Source organism: Pogona vitticeps, chromosome 5 (genome assembly GCF_051106095.1).
Source record: "Pogona vitticeps strain Pit_001003342236 chromosome 5, PviZW2.1, whole genome shotgun sequence".
Classification (NCBI taxonomy): Eukaryota; Metazoa; Chordata; class Lepidosauria; order Squamata; family Agamidae; genus Pogona; species Pogona vitticeps.
In genome coordinates, this window is record NC_135787.1 from 156944037 (window position 1) to 156961095 (window position 17059).

A 17059-nucleotide genomic window follows, 5' to 3' on the forward strand; every position below is an offset into this window, starting at 1 on the left:
ACTAGAAGCAAGACTGGGGCTCAGTAACAGTGGAGGAGAATAGTTAGCTTTCTTCCCTTTGTCCCTCACCATCCACTGACCCTGATTTCCCCTAAGTCACAACTGCCATTCTATACTAGGGGAGGACAGACACAAAAAATGCTTCAACAAGATATGGCATTAAAGCGTTTTGCTTCTCCAGCTATTGTTTCAGACAGGACAAGCAGCACAGAGTGAACATTAATACTGTATTTTGCATTGCTTCTTACATATCCAACCACACTTTTAACACACGGTGCACCATAAAGCAACAGCCCTGTTCAACCATTTACAGGTTGTAGTGAAATGCTTCCGATGGCTAGAAGGATGTTAACAATGTTTTATAAAGAGACACATCCTTGTATTCAACCGCAATCCATTCAGGTTCATTAAATAGTAATGCTCAGCTATTCCCCATCTTTCCTCTGAAGCCAGCAATGAGGCAGCTTTCTCAGGCAGCTTGTATTTTCTATGACTACCTATTACACTGGAGCTTAGTACAGAATGGTTGGCACCCATTAGGGTGTGCCAGTTAATTAGAGTCCCTCCACATCCTTCTCACTGTTGGACCCTGTAGATCCATACACCTGGATGGCAGTACACTGCAGAAACTTCCTTTAAAGTACTGAAAAGATTCAGTTCCATTGGAACAGTCAGTCACCTGATGATGCAAAGCCGCAGGAAAAGAATCATTTCCACACTGGCCCATGAATCCGCACCGTGCCTTTCTATGAGCCCATTCCATATGTGGCCTGAGGCAACAGGCAAGATGTTATGAGGATGTGCCAAGAAGAGACTGAAATGGAAACTGCTCAGTTGAGGAAGAAGACTTATTTCACATACTGCTCAGCAAGAAAACCACTGAAGTCACACGTATGTGTATTAATAATCTGTTTACATGTGTTAGGAACTACTTCTCTTTAGAAGCTAATATACTGTATACCAAACCACAGTGATTTCAGATGATAGCTGTTTGGGTTACCAGGCAAAGGATACTGGGCAGCTATTTTATCTTTTTCTTGTGCAGCTACAAAAATGGCGTAACATTTGGAAGTGCAACGCCGTAAACTGAAAAATCTCCATAGGCAGTATCTCTTGCAAGCCTAGTTGTGTGACTAAGTATGCAACAGATCATGTCTACAAAGACTTGTTAATTTGCTTCTAAACTGCACTGTTTGTGTAACTGTGCAACCAGATTTCAGCCAATGATGCACAGTATTTTACTGATTTATTACATTTATATTGCTCTTTTCTTCCAAGATGGAACTTATACATAATTATCTACACCCAGACCCTGAGCACATTCTAAAACACTTCGCTTTGCAAGTGAAGCTTCTTATCTCAAGGGCCCTCAAGATCCTACCCTGGTTAGCTGCAACGTTTTAAAATGAGGCTTCTGCTCTTTATTACAAATCACCTAGAGAAACAGAACTGAACTAAGGTTTTAAATTATTTACTTCCAAGTTCATATCTGATAAACTGCTTCTTCCAATGAAATCATTTCACTACTTTCCCGCAGACGCCACAGAAGACTGTACATGATTACCGGTATGTTTTACATTTTCTGGATTCTAGCCACCAAGGAAAATGGTTGGTAGCATTATTTCTCAGCATCAAGAAAATTTAAGGAGGCTTTTTTGGCAGTTGCTCACCACAACAGGACATTTTGGTCCTTTAAAGCTGGCTGGCCTAACCACAATTGAATCTGTCCAGATCAGAGCTAAAATGTTTTAGAGAATATCAGTTCATTATGACCTATGGGAGTCTTAAAGTAGGTAACAGTTTGCAAAAAGGGAGGCTGGCCAGGTAATACCGCTCAGGATGGAAGCAGCAGAAACAACAGATTCCAGAAAAGCAAAAATGTTCTCACTTAATGCAGCATGAAGTGGTTGCTTGGAAACAAGATTAGGAAGCACTTCATACAGCAAGATGTTGAAATAAACCCTTTGGCAGTCAAAGGACATAGAAGCTCTCCACTACATATTCAGCTCCCTTGTTCCACTCCAACAGAGTACAGTATCTAGCTGTGTCCTGTATGCATGACAATCTCAGAGGAAATGCATAAAACAAGCGTTATGTTGCATGTTTCATCATGATAAAATCAATAATGCAAATATCGTATAACCAGGCTTCAAAACAAGCAACAGATAGTAAATCTGGTCCATAATGGCACTGTAAGCGAAATCACAAAAATATTGTTAAACAGGACTTTAACTCCTAGTATTTCAATAGGGATAAGATACATCTATGGCCATGATGCCTTAGTTGTGCATGTATTGATTTGGCATGCCAGAGGTCCATGCCCTAAATAAGCAGAACATCACATCTGTATGTTTAAATCAAAAATAACTGAATGTCTGAATATTAAAAAGCCCCCAAGTCACTGAAGTGCTGGCACAGTAAGTTCTGCAAAACTGCACGGTTAAGTTTTTGTTGCCAGCTCGGCTTCATGTTTAAATCAAGCCTGATTTAAACATGCCACAAAAGGCAACCAGTTTATTGTAAGCTTTTTTTTCTCCAAGCAGGCACCTGGAGCCTACTTTTGCAAGAAAGATAACATTTTGGGCCAATTCCAGTTGTTAGCACCACCTAAGAGCTGACCCACTAAATCAGGGTGGGGTATGTACAGTAAACTTAATAAGTCCCATTTATTCAAATGCCAAAATCCATTATGTCATGAACTTTTGGACTAAGTTTTTCACATTGGTTAAAGCCTGATGAAGTGGTGTTTGATCCCCAAAAGCTCGTGTATTGTATGATGATTATTTAGTGGCCTATAAAGGTATTGCCTATCTTGCATTTGTATTTTATTTCATATTGACCACACAACTCCCCTTTATTTCAACGGAATAGCTAGGTAGACTCTTTTCCAGTAAACTAAGAAATATTGCCCTGGGCCCTTCTGCCTTTCTTATGGGGAAATTATGTTTAACCACCGCAACATCAGTTCACACTAGAATTTAATTTAGCTAAGCAGCAGCTAAGTGGGACTGTTTTACCATCTGAAAATGGCTTAAGGTATTAAAGCTGAAATCTCATAGTAAGTCATAACTAGAGTAGGCTCTACTCTAGATGTGGCTTACTGTGGGGTTTCAGCCAAAAAATGACATTTCTAAAGATTTATACATTTTAAACAGAACGTCTTGCCTCAAAACCAGAGTTAGAAATAATCACAGATAACAAGGAAAATTAATTAAATGATGAGAGCCAGATTTTTCCACTATAAGAGTAATCCCAGACTGTTAATTGTACATTAAGAAATGTCTAAAAATCTGCCCATTCAATAGCTGGATGATGCACCATCTTTCTTGCCACAGCTAAGTGTTCTGCACTTCCTGCTTGACGACAAACATGTCTGCAGTGCCACGCCTCATCATGCTTAGCTATTTGCTTGCAGGGCTTTCCATTCCTCCCCACCAGCTTTTCTCCTTCCTACTCACTCTTTTCCACATGCGCACACAGAACATTCTCTTCTCCTATGATTTGTTTCTTCTTCCTATAAGGCTTCGAGTTCTTACACACATACAGTCACTACTTAACAACAAAAGACAGCAGCAGGGTTCTTTTTTTAAAGGCACGAGGTGAGGTGACCGTTCTAGCCAAGACTCGATACATGCCTTTCACACAGGAGCAGCAAACGTAAGAGCTGGATTGCCTTAATCCCTGCGAAACACCAAGGCAGTTACACACGTAGGGGGGCCCCAGACCTTGGCTGCATAACAACATGTCAAACAAGATATCATTCCAGTTAACAAATCAAATAAGTTATTATTACAGGAGAAGCTGGGTGCAAACAAGGAAAGGCACTTCTCCTCCAGGCGCATACACTCATGGGATATTAGGCCATTTCTGAAGTGTCCATTATTTGGATGCCAAACTAAGTAACATGACTCATTCTCAATGTACTTTTTAATCTTCATTTCTGCACAAGCAACTTCACCTTTCCCAGCTAGGTGTCAGGTGTACCTTGTCCACATGTAGGTGAAATGTGACCACTACTCTAAAGAAATGGTCTGCATGCTAGTAAGCAAAGAGCAGTTTTCTTGATGTTCTTTGCAAAAAGTTGCCACTGCTGTGGAGGTAAGCCTTATCTTTAATACCCAACTGATAGCTGGTCAGATACTACCTTGTTTCCCCGAAAATAAGAGCTAACCTGCTATGATTTTTCAGGATGCTCATAATATAAGCCCTGACCCAGATAAGTGAAATCTCGCCCTCCACCATTGTACAGCAACCAGAAGAAGATGACATGACTGTAAAATAAAACATCCCCTGAAAATAAACCCTAATGTGTTTTTTGGAGCAAAAATCAATAAAAGAACCTGCCTTATTTTCGGGAAAACATGGTATACTCCTATTTACATACCTAGTGGTGGCATCCACAGCAGGAGAGAAGGATATGTAGGATTTTAAATGGCCAGACAATAAGTTTTCCATACTCTATAACACACTGCATCCCCTCTAACAAAAGACAAACTGAAGCAGAATAATTATCTACTGATCCTGTCAATCCCACCTATTAATCAATCTAACAACTAATCCCATCAGAGTTATCTATCTGTCAATCAAACTATTCTGATCTACCAATACTAGCCTTACAGGATTCCTGAGGAATTCTACATCTCAAGATCTTTTCATTAGACATCCAAGGCACCAAGGCACTGAATCTGGGACTTTTTACATGTAACCCATGAATCATATAATGGGGCTAGGGGCTTTAGCTACATTATGGAAACTAAGCAATTAAATTAGGGAGACCAGCTTAATTTCTCCTGGTCATAGATTCAATTTTTCTTACTACAAAATATAACTTAGTACAAAAAAATCTGAAACTATGAGATATCCTAGTACTAAGACAGCATCACTGAAATATTTAGTGCTACATAACAATCTAACAAAACTACCCATGTGGTGAAATAGTAGGCAGCTGCATGAAACCAGAAGAAAAAGAGAGGAACATGAAAGTGAGCTCCACAACTCAACAGATGAATTTAAGTCAGAGTTAGAGATATACATAACTCCAGTTGTTAAAGGAATGCAGTCCTCGTGGTACCTTGCTATTGTCTACAATGGTTACAGAACCATGGAACTGAAATTCAATAACTTCCAGAAGGTCATGCACTCCCTATCCATAATCTAAGTGGTACTGGTGAAAAATAGAAAAGTGGCCATCATTCTAACAAGTATAAATATCACATTTCTGTGGGTCTGTGAATTAAGGGTACATTTGTAGCCTAAATACCTCTTTCCCTTTGGAAAGTACAGTGGTACCTTGACTTGAGAATGTCCCTACATAAGAACAATTCGAGTTAAGAACGGCTCCGTTCGAAAAAAGTTGCTTAAAAAATTCACCCCCTAGTGGTAGATACAGATTAACCAGTTTTGCATTAGTTCCTCTGGGAACTAATGCTTCGACTTAAGAACGAAAAACAGCAAATATGGATTAAATGGTTTTCAATGCATTCCTATGGGAAATAGTGCTTCAACATTTTGACTTAAGAACGCAGTCCCAATACGGATTAAGTTCTTAAATTGAGGTACCACTGTATTTATTTCAACACTGAAGCACATCATGAAATAAAATGAATACCTGGTACTATAAATCTTTTACATAAAAAAGTCATGAAATGGTTCTTCCAAACTAGAATAAATGGCTACAACTAACTGCAAACTCATTCCTCAACAGGTAATGTTATTTATCACTTTAAAATGTACATAAAGAATATACATTTACCGTTATCTTTGCTGCTGTTTTCTTCAATTGTCATCTGTTCCGCCAGTTCAGAAAGTGACTCATCTATAGTCTGGCTCCCCCGCAATGTTAGGGAAAGTCTCCTCTTGAACTTTTTCATTCTATCAGCAACACGTCTGGCTTAAAGAAGCCTGGTGAGAAAAAAATCCATTATTTCAAAATTAATTATTTTAAAGCACATTACTCCAGGAAATCATTCAGGAGGATTTAAATGTTGCTTGCATGTATCAATGCATACTTTGCAAGAAAAGGACACTTAACAGAACAATGAAGCTCTGAAATAAAGCCCTTGACACTAGCCAGTAAGCACTGAACGGTAATATAAAGTGCTCCATCATAACAAGCATTATTATATAATACAATATAAACTGCACTGACCTTCAGTCATGTCTTTTAAAATTAACCCAGAGGCCACATTCACATTTAGGAAAGGTCTCAGGACCCTTCTAAAAACATCTGGAATGTCACACATTCTCCATCTCTGAGTTAGATTCAGTCCAGCAATAGGCAGGGTCAGATGTAATTCTTACCAGGTTGGGTATTTTCCCCACCAAGCATATAAACCACAGTTCAATTCTAGACAAGACTGCTCAAGGGAAGGATTCGGTGCAAGACGTCCCAAGCTGTAAAGAAGAACTCAGTTCCACCCAGCAGTTTCCTATGTTTTGAAGAGCCTCTTTTATCTCCAACCAGTGATCAGAGATAACAGAAGAAATTTATGGCCCTGATGTGGACAGTCTTGCAATTCAGTTGTTATAAATGGGTGTATAATCAACACATATAAGTCTGGATAAGAGAGCCCCCATAGATATTGCAGGCTCTCCAGTTCAGACTGCTGCCCTATACATATAGGTAAATGATAGGTACAACAATAGAGGAGTGGGTGGGGCTAACCACAGAACAGGACTAGGGTTTTGCTTTTCCACATTGGCATGTCTAAAATAAAATTAAAAAATAATAATAAAATAATCAAAATATTTTAAAATTAATGTTTCTGAAGGCTTCACAATTCTTGCACCTAAATAAGCCACAAGTTGAAATAACCAGTCACAATAAGAAAGCATACTTACATGGAAATACCTTTTCAATCAGAATCAATGGAATTTGCTATTCATACCTTATTAATTACAAATAGAACATTTTGAAGCAAAGAATAAAGTAAGTTCAAAGCTGATACTGCTTCCTTTGCACTGATTTGATTTGGATTCCTGCATTGAGCAGGAGTTTGGATTCAATGGCCTTATAGGCCCCTTCCAACTCAATTATTCTATGACTCTAAGTACAGACTTCACAGAAGATTCTGTACATGTGTTGTATTCCATGAAAAGTATTCACAGCTCAGTTGGCACTGGGTGAGCTGAGTCAAATATACTGAAGACTGTAACAAAATCCTCAGGATTAGAGACCAGAATTCTGCCTACCTGACACCTAATTTTTACATAACAGAAGAGGCATGTCTGCTTCCCATGTATCTGAACCCCAAAGTTGAAAGGGGAAAAAAGCAGATGTGCATATCAGTTTTGCCAAATTTAGAAGACGAGTTCTTTTAGTTTGGAGGTGTATTTTAATTTTTTTATATGCAGCATTTTTATGTGAAGTTGAGGAGCTATGCAATGGGGGCTAAATGTAAGATAGGTTCATACATAAAATCAAACCAGGTTGTAGTTTGCTGACCTCCGGCTTTTTACTGTGTTCAAACATAACCCTGAAAACATTCAGGTTTGCTAGGCAGTTGGAAGTCATGGTTTCTTGTTGCCGTCGAAAAAATGGCTTGATCAGTTTTAAACCCAGATACAATAATATCTGAACCTAGAACTGTTGCTTGCTTCTGGTTTCTTTCCCGGGGTGCCAAGCATGAGACAGGGGCTAGAGAGAAACAGACCAGAAATTGTGGTTGGTTTGGTTGTCTGCAGGAAAAGGCCTGGCTAAAGTAACAAACCATGTCTTAACACAAACTATCGCTTACTATGATGTGACAATATGTATTTAATCCAAATGATTTCTAGGGCACTTACAAATAAATTTAATTCTGTTCTGCACAAAGTCTATATGACTTTATAAAAGTACTGCAACTAAGGTAAAGGTAACGGTTCCCCTTGACAATTGTTGTCCAGTCGTGTTCGACTCTAGGGGGCGGTGCTCATCCCCGTTTCCAAGCCATAAAGCCAGCGTTTTGTCCGAAGACAATCTTCTGTGGTCACATGGCCAGTGCGACTTAGACATGGAACGCTGTTACCTTCCCACTGAGGTGGTCCCTATTGATCTACTTGCATTTGCATGCTTTCGAACAGCTAGGTTGGCGGGAGCTGGGACAAGCAACGGGAGCTCACTCCGTCACGTGGATTTGATCTTACGACTGCTGGTCTTCTGATCTTGCAGTATAGAGGCTTCTGTGGTTTAGCCCACAGCGCCACCACGTCCCCTGAAACTATTAAATAGTAAAATACTTTTTTGGTCAAAGCAAAAGAAGCAGGTCTTTGCAATAAAAATCCCACCTAAGGATGATTTCGGATCTGTTCTGTAATAACTCCTGGATCAGAAGTGAGTGAATGTCGCATATGACAACTTAGTTAATTGCTACATATTTTAAATGATTATCTTCTTCAAAACCGGATACAGTATTTGCTTTGCAATCCTATGCACGTTTACTTAGAAGTACGTCTTACTTTTTACAGTAGGGCTTATTCACAGGTAAGTGGACACAGGATTTCAACCCTCAGCAAAAAATAAAATGTGTTGTTCAAAAACCACTTCCCACCACAACCTGAAAAATGAATGGCTCTCACATTACAATGCCAACACAAATATTGTTTTCAATAGAAATTAAGTCTACTTCTACCTACATTATAATACCAAGCTATGCGACCAATGGCTGGGCGGTACTGCTTATAGAGGGGGCATGAAATACTGTATTCCAGACTCTAATCTCATTTGTGCAGCCCTATCTCCTCTCTATAAAGTGCTACTTTCATGCTGTCAGTAATTTCAAGCTGATGTGGCAACAGGCTTCACGCTAAACCCACAAGGCAGCTGCTCATCTTTTCTAACAATATCCATGACTCAATCCATCTCCATCTCCTGAAGCTGGAAGAAACCAAAAGCCAGCCCCCACACAAATCCTGCAACACTTTTGTGGCCCCAGCAGAGCCACCTTCAGCTGTCTGGCGTATGCACCCCCATCCATAATCCAGCAGTGGTTGCTTTCAGCAAAGCCTTCATTCTCTCTCCTTGCCAGGCTACCAAAGAGACACAACGGCCACTAGTGATTCTCAACCTAAACTATTATCATATTAAATGCCAAGCTCTATTAAAGAGCAGTTATACCATGAGAAAAAGTGTAATTTACACAAAATACACAGCTATTGATGCAATGGTTATTCGTAATCAAATGTTTGGGTAGGTGATTTTAGATGGATATGTTTTCAATATAACACTGGCTGAGGTTTTACTTATATTAAGGATACATGATGTTATTAACTGGAAAGAAAGGGTTGTTTTATCATGTTTTAATGGAATTTTATTACCCTGACTGACTTTACCAAACTATAATTATATGTATCTATTTTATATTGATTTGATTTTACTGGTCTTTGACCGTAATAAAGTATTCATTCATTCACAGCTATTGATGGAGAGAGGTAAATGGATCAAGTCAACACTGGGGTTAAAGAGGACAGATAAGCAAGTTGTGTTCTTCATTTGCTCTTAAATGTAAGGTTAGAAACATTTGCACTCTTGTGTTTGGTAGGTAGTTTAAAAATTCTTTTTATGTACGTATTTTCAGGATAGTATCTCTGCCCTTTGTGCAGAAAAAGGCAATGGAACCTACTAAAAACGGGGTGGGGGGAAGCCTCTGGTCTTCATGGCAGCCCCCCCGAACGGTCAACAGTTATGTCACTATGGGGGCTGTAGTCCCAAATATATGAAGGGCAAAGGGAAACAAAAATAAAAAGCTGTGGGGTCCTTGTACACAATCCAAAAGTAAGGAGAAGCAGTACCTTTACTAATAAAATAATAATCATGTGTGGTCAAGTCATTCTGAATAATGGCAATCCTTTTCAGGGTTTTCTAGGTAGGGAGTACCCAGAAGTGGTTTACCCTTCCCTTCTTCTGGGGCCACCTTGGGACTGTACAGCTTACCCAAGGCCACACAGGCTGCCTCCACTTTCAGGAGGCAGCAGAATCAAACTCCTGACTTCTGGCTCTGCAGCCAGATACCTAAATCAGTGGTTCTTAACCTTGGGTTACTCAGGTGTTTTTGAACTGCAACTCCCAGAAATCCCAGCCAGCACAGCTGGTGGTGAAGGCTTCTGGGAGTTGCAGTCCAAAAACACCTGAGTAATCCAAGGTTAAGAACCACTGACCTAAATCACTGAGCTATCCAGCCAGCAATAATACCTTTATTAGACCACTAAAAATACACTAATAAAAGTTAGCTTTGGCCTTCGTTAGGCTGGGCACACTGGGCTGTGGATGATTCAGAAAAAACATAAAAGCTCAAAAATAACGGCTACCTGTCCATGCCAGGTCCCTTGGTTAAAAGTGAGCTTCAAAATGGGGGCTCGAAACACAAACCAGAATTTTACGATAATTCAATTAAAACCCTCGTAGGTTTTTTAATTCAGCTCTGGTTGATTTTATTGTACTTCCCAAACTTGCTAGCTAACAGGCTGACAGTCAATCAGCATTCCTCCCCTCCCCAAATCTTTAAACACAAGGTTCCTTTTTGACTGGCGATTAGGGTTACACAGATATGTGGCAAACCTCCTATCAGAGAAGATGGGAAAAAACTGTGAAAGGTTTAGTTACTGTATTCCTGAAGTGAGTACTGACAAAGATTCAGTGGCCCCTGTTTGTTTCACCAAACATAGAGCTCACACGAGTATCCCAACACACGCTGCCACCAGTTGATCTCTTTATCAACCTATATTTCCTATGAAAGACTGAGGTCTGTTCAGTACTGAACTTTTAAACAGAAACAGGTTTATTGATTACATGTTGTTTTAGGACTAGTTCTTAAGCACATTCTAAAAGTTACACAAAGCTTCAGTATTTTACTTTAACCTCTTCTATCTTCATTAATACAGGTCACACTCTGACTAATCACTCCTTAAACACTCTCTCTGCCTCGAACCCCCAAAACTCTTTTCTCTCTTCTCTGTCTCTGACTGAACTCACTAGACTCTGACTCACCCCTCCCTTCTGGTTTCTCTAGCTCTGCCTCCCAACAGCTCTCATTGGTACATGCCAACAATCTTCTACCTGAGCCGAAGCAGGGTGATCACTACACATACCCTGTTTCCCTGAAAATAAGACCTAACCTGAAAATAAGCCCTAGTATGATTTTTCAGAATGCTTGTAATATAAGACCTACCCCCAAAACAAGCCCTAGTTAAGTGTAGCCCGCCTTTCACCATTGTGCAGCAACCAGAAGAAGATGGCATGACTGTATTTGAATGAACGTAGATTGTACATGAAAAAAACAAAGCATCCCCTGAAAATAAGCCCTAATGCGTTTTTTGGAGCAAAAACTAATATAGGACCCTGTCTAATTTTCGGGGAAACACAGTAGATATGTGGCAAACTTCCTATCAGAGAAGTTGGGGGGAAAAACTGTCAAAGGTTTACTTATTCCTGAAGTGAATACTGACAGAGATTTTTCTACCTTGGATTCTCAAAGAATGAGAAAAAGATTACTATCAGGCTACATTTTGTTGACACCACGTGAAACTTTCAAATAAAAGAAATGTGCACTAGATTTAAAAAAACAATCAAAATGATAACAACCAGAAGGATTTGTACTGTGAGTTGACAGACAAAAGCTCTGTCTACATCAGGGCCTCTATGCCAAAAGTCTGGCTTAGTTATCATCTCACCTGCTTGGTCTCTTACACTCTCTTAACCCTGTTCACTACAACAAAAAACTAGAAAGGATGAATGGATAGTCCAATATATCACTCAAATATACAACAAAAAAATAGAAAGGATGAATGTATACATACAGGCTATATGGGCTAGCTGACGAAAGGGAATATTCATATATATATGAAAGGTAATATATATGTTAATGTCTACATAATGCCTCACAAATGATCAGAGTGAGAAACAGAACACTGGAAAACACACAAGAAGTGAAAGTACTGTAGTTCTCCGATGATCTCACAATTCCAACAGAGTGCGGTAGTTCTTGCCAGCTAACAAATGCCTTTTGACAGAGCATTGGCAAGCCATTCTTTGCTAGACATTTCCTGAGACTTATGAAAAACTACAGGGCCACAGTTCTGCTAAAGGCAGGCTTGAATGTAAAGACATTCTTTTTAAAATGTGGAGGCACATCAAACAGTATAAAGTCTCTTGTGGAAGTGCTAGTTCTCCACAAATGCTGCAGCTCCCTGAATACAGCCACCCTATACAGTACCATTCTACAGGGTGTCTGAGCATCTAGAAAAGTCCCTGGGTGCACCTTGGAAGCAGAAGGGCAACTCTCCCATAAAGAATCTCACTCAGATATCTTCAAAGCCATTCTAGCCCTTGCACCTGGTGTCATGCATATGAAGAAATAGAGACAAAGTACAAAAGAAAGTTTCATCAGTGAACAGGATTCTGGCCTTAGTCACCTACAGGCAAAGCAGAAGTTTTGATGAATTTGGGGGACCACTTACACCAGCAGAAAACAGTTGAAGATGATTGACTGGGCTCTGAATGGCACTGAAAGTAGAGGGTACCATTTGGTAAAATCATTACAGGATGTTCAAAGCAACCCGTCCCTGTGTTATCCAGCAGGCATTGCATCGAGTGACATATGGAGAGAGAGAACAGCTAATAGTGAAAGACAAAGCAGTTCCATCAGTTGCACACCCAGATTAAAACAATGGAAGTGTTTTTTCAGAACATCTTGGAGGAACATCAGAGAATGATAAGGAAGGGGAGAACTGATGGTTGTTGTGGGTTTTTCGGGCTCTTTGGCCGTGTTCTGGTTGTTCTTCCTGACGTTTCGCCAGTGTGTTGCTGGCATCTTCAGAAGAGTGGGTAGAGTTTGTTGACCTTTTGCGGGCTGTATCTTTCAGTATTGGAAGCCAGGCCTTATTTAGTTTTAGACCTTTTTTGTTGAAGTTCTGTTGATGTTTATGGATTTCAATGGCTTCCCTGTGAAGTCTAACATGATGATTGCTGGTACTGTCCAGTACTTCAGTATTTTGAAATAGAATTTCATGTGCAGCTTGTTTTATGGCATGTTCAGCTACTGCTGATTTTTCCGGTTTAGTCTGCAGTGTCTCTCATGTTCTTTGTTTCTGGTGTGAATGCTGTGTTTTGTGGTTCCAATTGGACACTGAGTTCCATTCATTTATCCAGCCATCAATCTTAGCACAATTATAAGTCAAAGGCACGACATCACTCCACAACCCAGCTTCAAGGCACACCACTTGTCATAAAGCCTCACACCTTAGCAGTCTTGTGATGTCTGAAGTAAATGTCCTTATCACTTACCCATATCCTGGCACTTCTCCAGGGACTCCCCCACCTTCCTTGTATTACTAATACAAGGCATCCAACCTACTCAGACAAGCAGGATGAAAATGGTTGAATTCTTTAAAAATGTGATAAACTGACCAGCTCCATATTCCTGGTACATAACCAACTTGATGAAGTAAATGTAATTTTGTTGTGGGCTAATGCTAGCCACAGAGCGGCAGATACTATGAGCCCAGATATAAAGGTCATCTGATTATTCCCCCCCCCCGACTTAGGTGTGCAGGAGGAACTTGGTGTAAGCCCATGTAGTTAGCATGGTTAGAGTATCAGACAAGGATTCAGGAGACCTGGGTTCAAATACCCATAGGGCCATGAAATCCACTGGATGACCTTAGGCCAGTCATATACTCTCTCACTCTGCTTAAATGTTTGGCATGAAAAGAAATGTAAGAGGAGAGGAGCCCTATGTGCTACCTGTGGAAGAAAGTTTATATATATGTATATGTGTGTGTGTGTGTGTGTGTGTGTGTGTGTGTGTGTGTGTGTGTGTGTGTGTGTGTGTGTGTGTGTGTGTATATATATATATATATATATATATATATATATATATATATATATATATGTATGTATGTATGTGTGTGTGTATGTATATGTACATGTATGTATATGTATATATGTATGTATATATATGTGTGTATATATATGTATGTATATATATGTATGTATGTGTGTGTGTGTGTGTGTGTGTGTGTGTGTGTGTGTGTGTAACAATTAAATATCACCTCACGCTAACCTAAGTCACAAATGGGCTTGAACATTTGAGGAGACCACCTTCTCCCCTCCCCCACACTGAAGTGAGCCCAAAACTTCTAATAGGATATAATACATTTTTTTTCTGTTGTTGCACATTAAGTGATTTCCTGCATGGTACTGTCTTTCTGTTCTGAGAAAATATATGATGGTTCACCTCATAATCAAATTATGAAGGTCACCTTTGTATAAAACAATTTCTAAGAACACTATCTGAAAATAAACTAGACACATAATGACTGGAATTGTTTGAAATAGATGGCATTGCATTTCCACACTTTTCACGTTTTTGGGACAGAGCTATTTTTAGAAGTATGCCTCCTTTTAACTCTTACAGTCATCTTACTTCCTTTAAATACATTCAAATTTATTATTTTTAAATTATAATCCTGGTCCTCCACCCTCTGTTTATGTACAAACACAACTATTATTATTTTATATGCCATTAACTCACATCTGACTTACCTGACCCTAATAAGGTTTTCAGGGTGAGATTAAGGGGTGGTTTTGCCAATGGTTACCCCTGCTGAGTTTCCATGGCCATGTGAGAATTTGAACCAGGTCTCCTGAATCCTAGTCTGTTACTCTAGTACAGCACACTAGTTGTCATAAAGATTACTACTATAGTGGTGCCTTGCTAGACGATTACCTCGCAAAACATGGATGTTTAGGCAGGCCTTCCCATCAGATAATTCCTGATGCCCTTTTTTCCCTCTCTTACAGTTCTCCCACTTTGTTTAGTATTTTTGTTATGTAAAACTGTTTTATATGTATATTTATTGTATCATTTTTTTATGTTGTTCGCCGCCTAGAGTGGTCCTGACACAACCAGATAAGCGGGATATAAAATAAATAAATAAATAATAAATAAAACAGTTAATTCACAAAACGATAGGTTTTTGCAATCGCTATAGCGCTTCGCAAAATGGTTTTCCCTATGGGCGATTTTCGCTAGATGATGTTCGGTCCATACTTTGCAAGACGTGTTTTTTTGGGACGTTTTTCACAAGACGACGGTTTTGACAGCTGAGTCCGCGCTTCGCAAAACGGTTTTCCTATGGGCGATTTTCACAAGACAACGATTTTTCCCCATTGGAACGCATTAAATGGATTTCAATGCATTCCCATGGGGAACCGCATTTTGCAAGACAATGTTTTCGTAAGACAGCGATTTTCACGGAACGAATTAACATCGTCTTGCGAGGCACCACTGTATTAATAAAAATAATTTCTAGAACCAATTTTAAAAGGCCAACAGATTAAGATGGCCAGGTTAAACATTCCAAAGTTGTAGTTTAAGATGAGTTTTAAAGACAAAAGGTGCTAAGAAACATTACAGGCTTGGCTGCCTACAGGACCCTTAAGAGGGATGGAGCCATCCTGACATTCCCTAGGAGGGAAGGTACTTTCCTTTCATTTGCAACAACATCATATGACTCTCTTGTATTTAAGAACTAACTCATGGGTTGGAATACAGTGGGGTCTTGAATTGAGAACTTAATCCATATTGGAAGGCAGTTCTCAAGTCAAAAAGTCTGTAGGTCAAGTCTCCACTGACCTACAGTGCATTGAAAACCGATTAATCCTGTAACAGGCCGTTTTTGTTCCATTTTGGTTTTTTTCTGGTCTGTAAGTCAATTCTCAGGCTGCAAGTCAAACCTAAATTTTGCGGCCAGAGAAGTCTGTAACTCAAAAAGTCTGTAAGTCAAGCCGTCTGTAAGTCAAGGGTCCACTGTATTGATATTACCATGATCAGAGGACATGTTTGCTTAGTGGCCTCAGCATATAATCCTTGCTCTTCAAGCTTTACATTGGCAAGCCACCAAGAGGTGGAGTAGGTTTAAAATAATGTAGTGGCTCTTTTCAAGGTCTGGTGAAAAGCTGCACTTCAAGATCTACTTACTGTTCCAAATGGTGTCCATCTGGTAAAGCCACTGAATGCAAAACTGAATGTCTGGAAGAAAACTTACAGTGGAAAGCACTCTGACATCAACTTGCTGCTACTTAAATTCAATACTAGTTCAAAGCATTTGTTGTAGGGGCCTTTTCCAGATACACAACAAGTATTTTTTTGCTCTTTCCCTTTCAGATTTCAATCTTATACTGCAAGATAGCTGTATATCCTTTCTGGGTATTCTGCTATTTATCACACACACTCACATTACAGGCTTCCAAACATCCTCAAAGCTGCTCTGGAGAACTGAGAAAGGTTGCAAGCAGGAGGGGTAACAGAGAATATTAGCACAATGCTGGATTTAAAGTGAAATGCTGACATTCATTTGCACCCCCAACCAGATTTTATTAATGTCTAAATCTCAGGTACATTAGACATGGAAGACTTTTGAATATACCAAAGTTAATGTTGACCAGTCACATTAGCTCACAGTCAACATTTGCCATCTGAGATAGTCAATATTTGCACATGAAATGTCAATGTTCATGAACACTTAAACCATCCACTGCAACAAACACATATACTACAGATGCCTGATAAATAATTCCGACTCTCTTCCATAATCCTGTTATTACTGGTTAGAAAATCAATCAACTCTGCCTATTTTAAAATCACTTGAATATGTCATTGGAATATGAATACAACACTGATATTTGGTTTACAAACTATTAGTTTTTAGAAGTACAGAGCATAACTTTAAAAGCTTAGTATTTCTCAAATATATACAGTATTTGAAATGCAACCCCGAAAGCAAGGTTCTGATACAATATGGTGATTCAGATACTGTGACTTTTGTATATTTATGCCTACAACATTGACTAAAGTAATATCTATACTTCCCAACAGCTGCACTATAGACAAATGTGTTCATTCATATGCAGGTGGCTGACTCAAGACAAACGCAGAATATTTGCATAGAATGAGGGTGTTCGATACTGTCAGTCACTGATGTAATCTGACTGCACCATTTACAGAACGTCTTCACTTCCCACTTACATCATTCTGCCCAGTGTTAGGAATATTTTAAATTATACACAAAGTAAGATACATAT

The 17059-nt window shown here is 39.3% G+C and overlaps 1 protein-coding gene across 2 annotated transcripts in view; it reads right to left on the bottom strand.

Moving 5' to 3' along the window:
• CDK17 (cyclin dependent kinase 17) overlaps positions 1 to 17059 on the bottom strand; it is an 85924-nt gene that overhangs the window by 45673 nt on the left and 23192 nt on the right. For both annotated transcript variants that reach the window (XM_020815494.3, XM_073000253.2), the window contains exon 2: positions 5753 to 5901. In XM_020815494.3, coding sequence (XP_020671153.1) covers positions 5753 to 5870 — 118 coding nt within the window. In that variant the 5' untranslated portion in view covers positions 5871 to 5901. The remainder of the gene's footprint in view (positions 1 to 5752; positions 5902 to 17059) is intronic.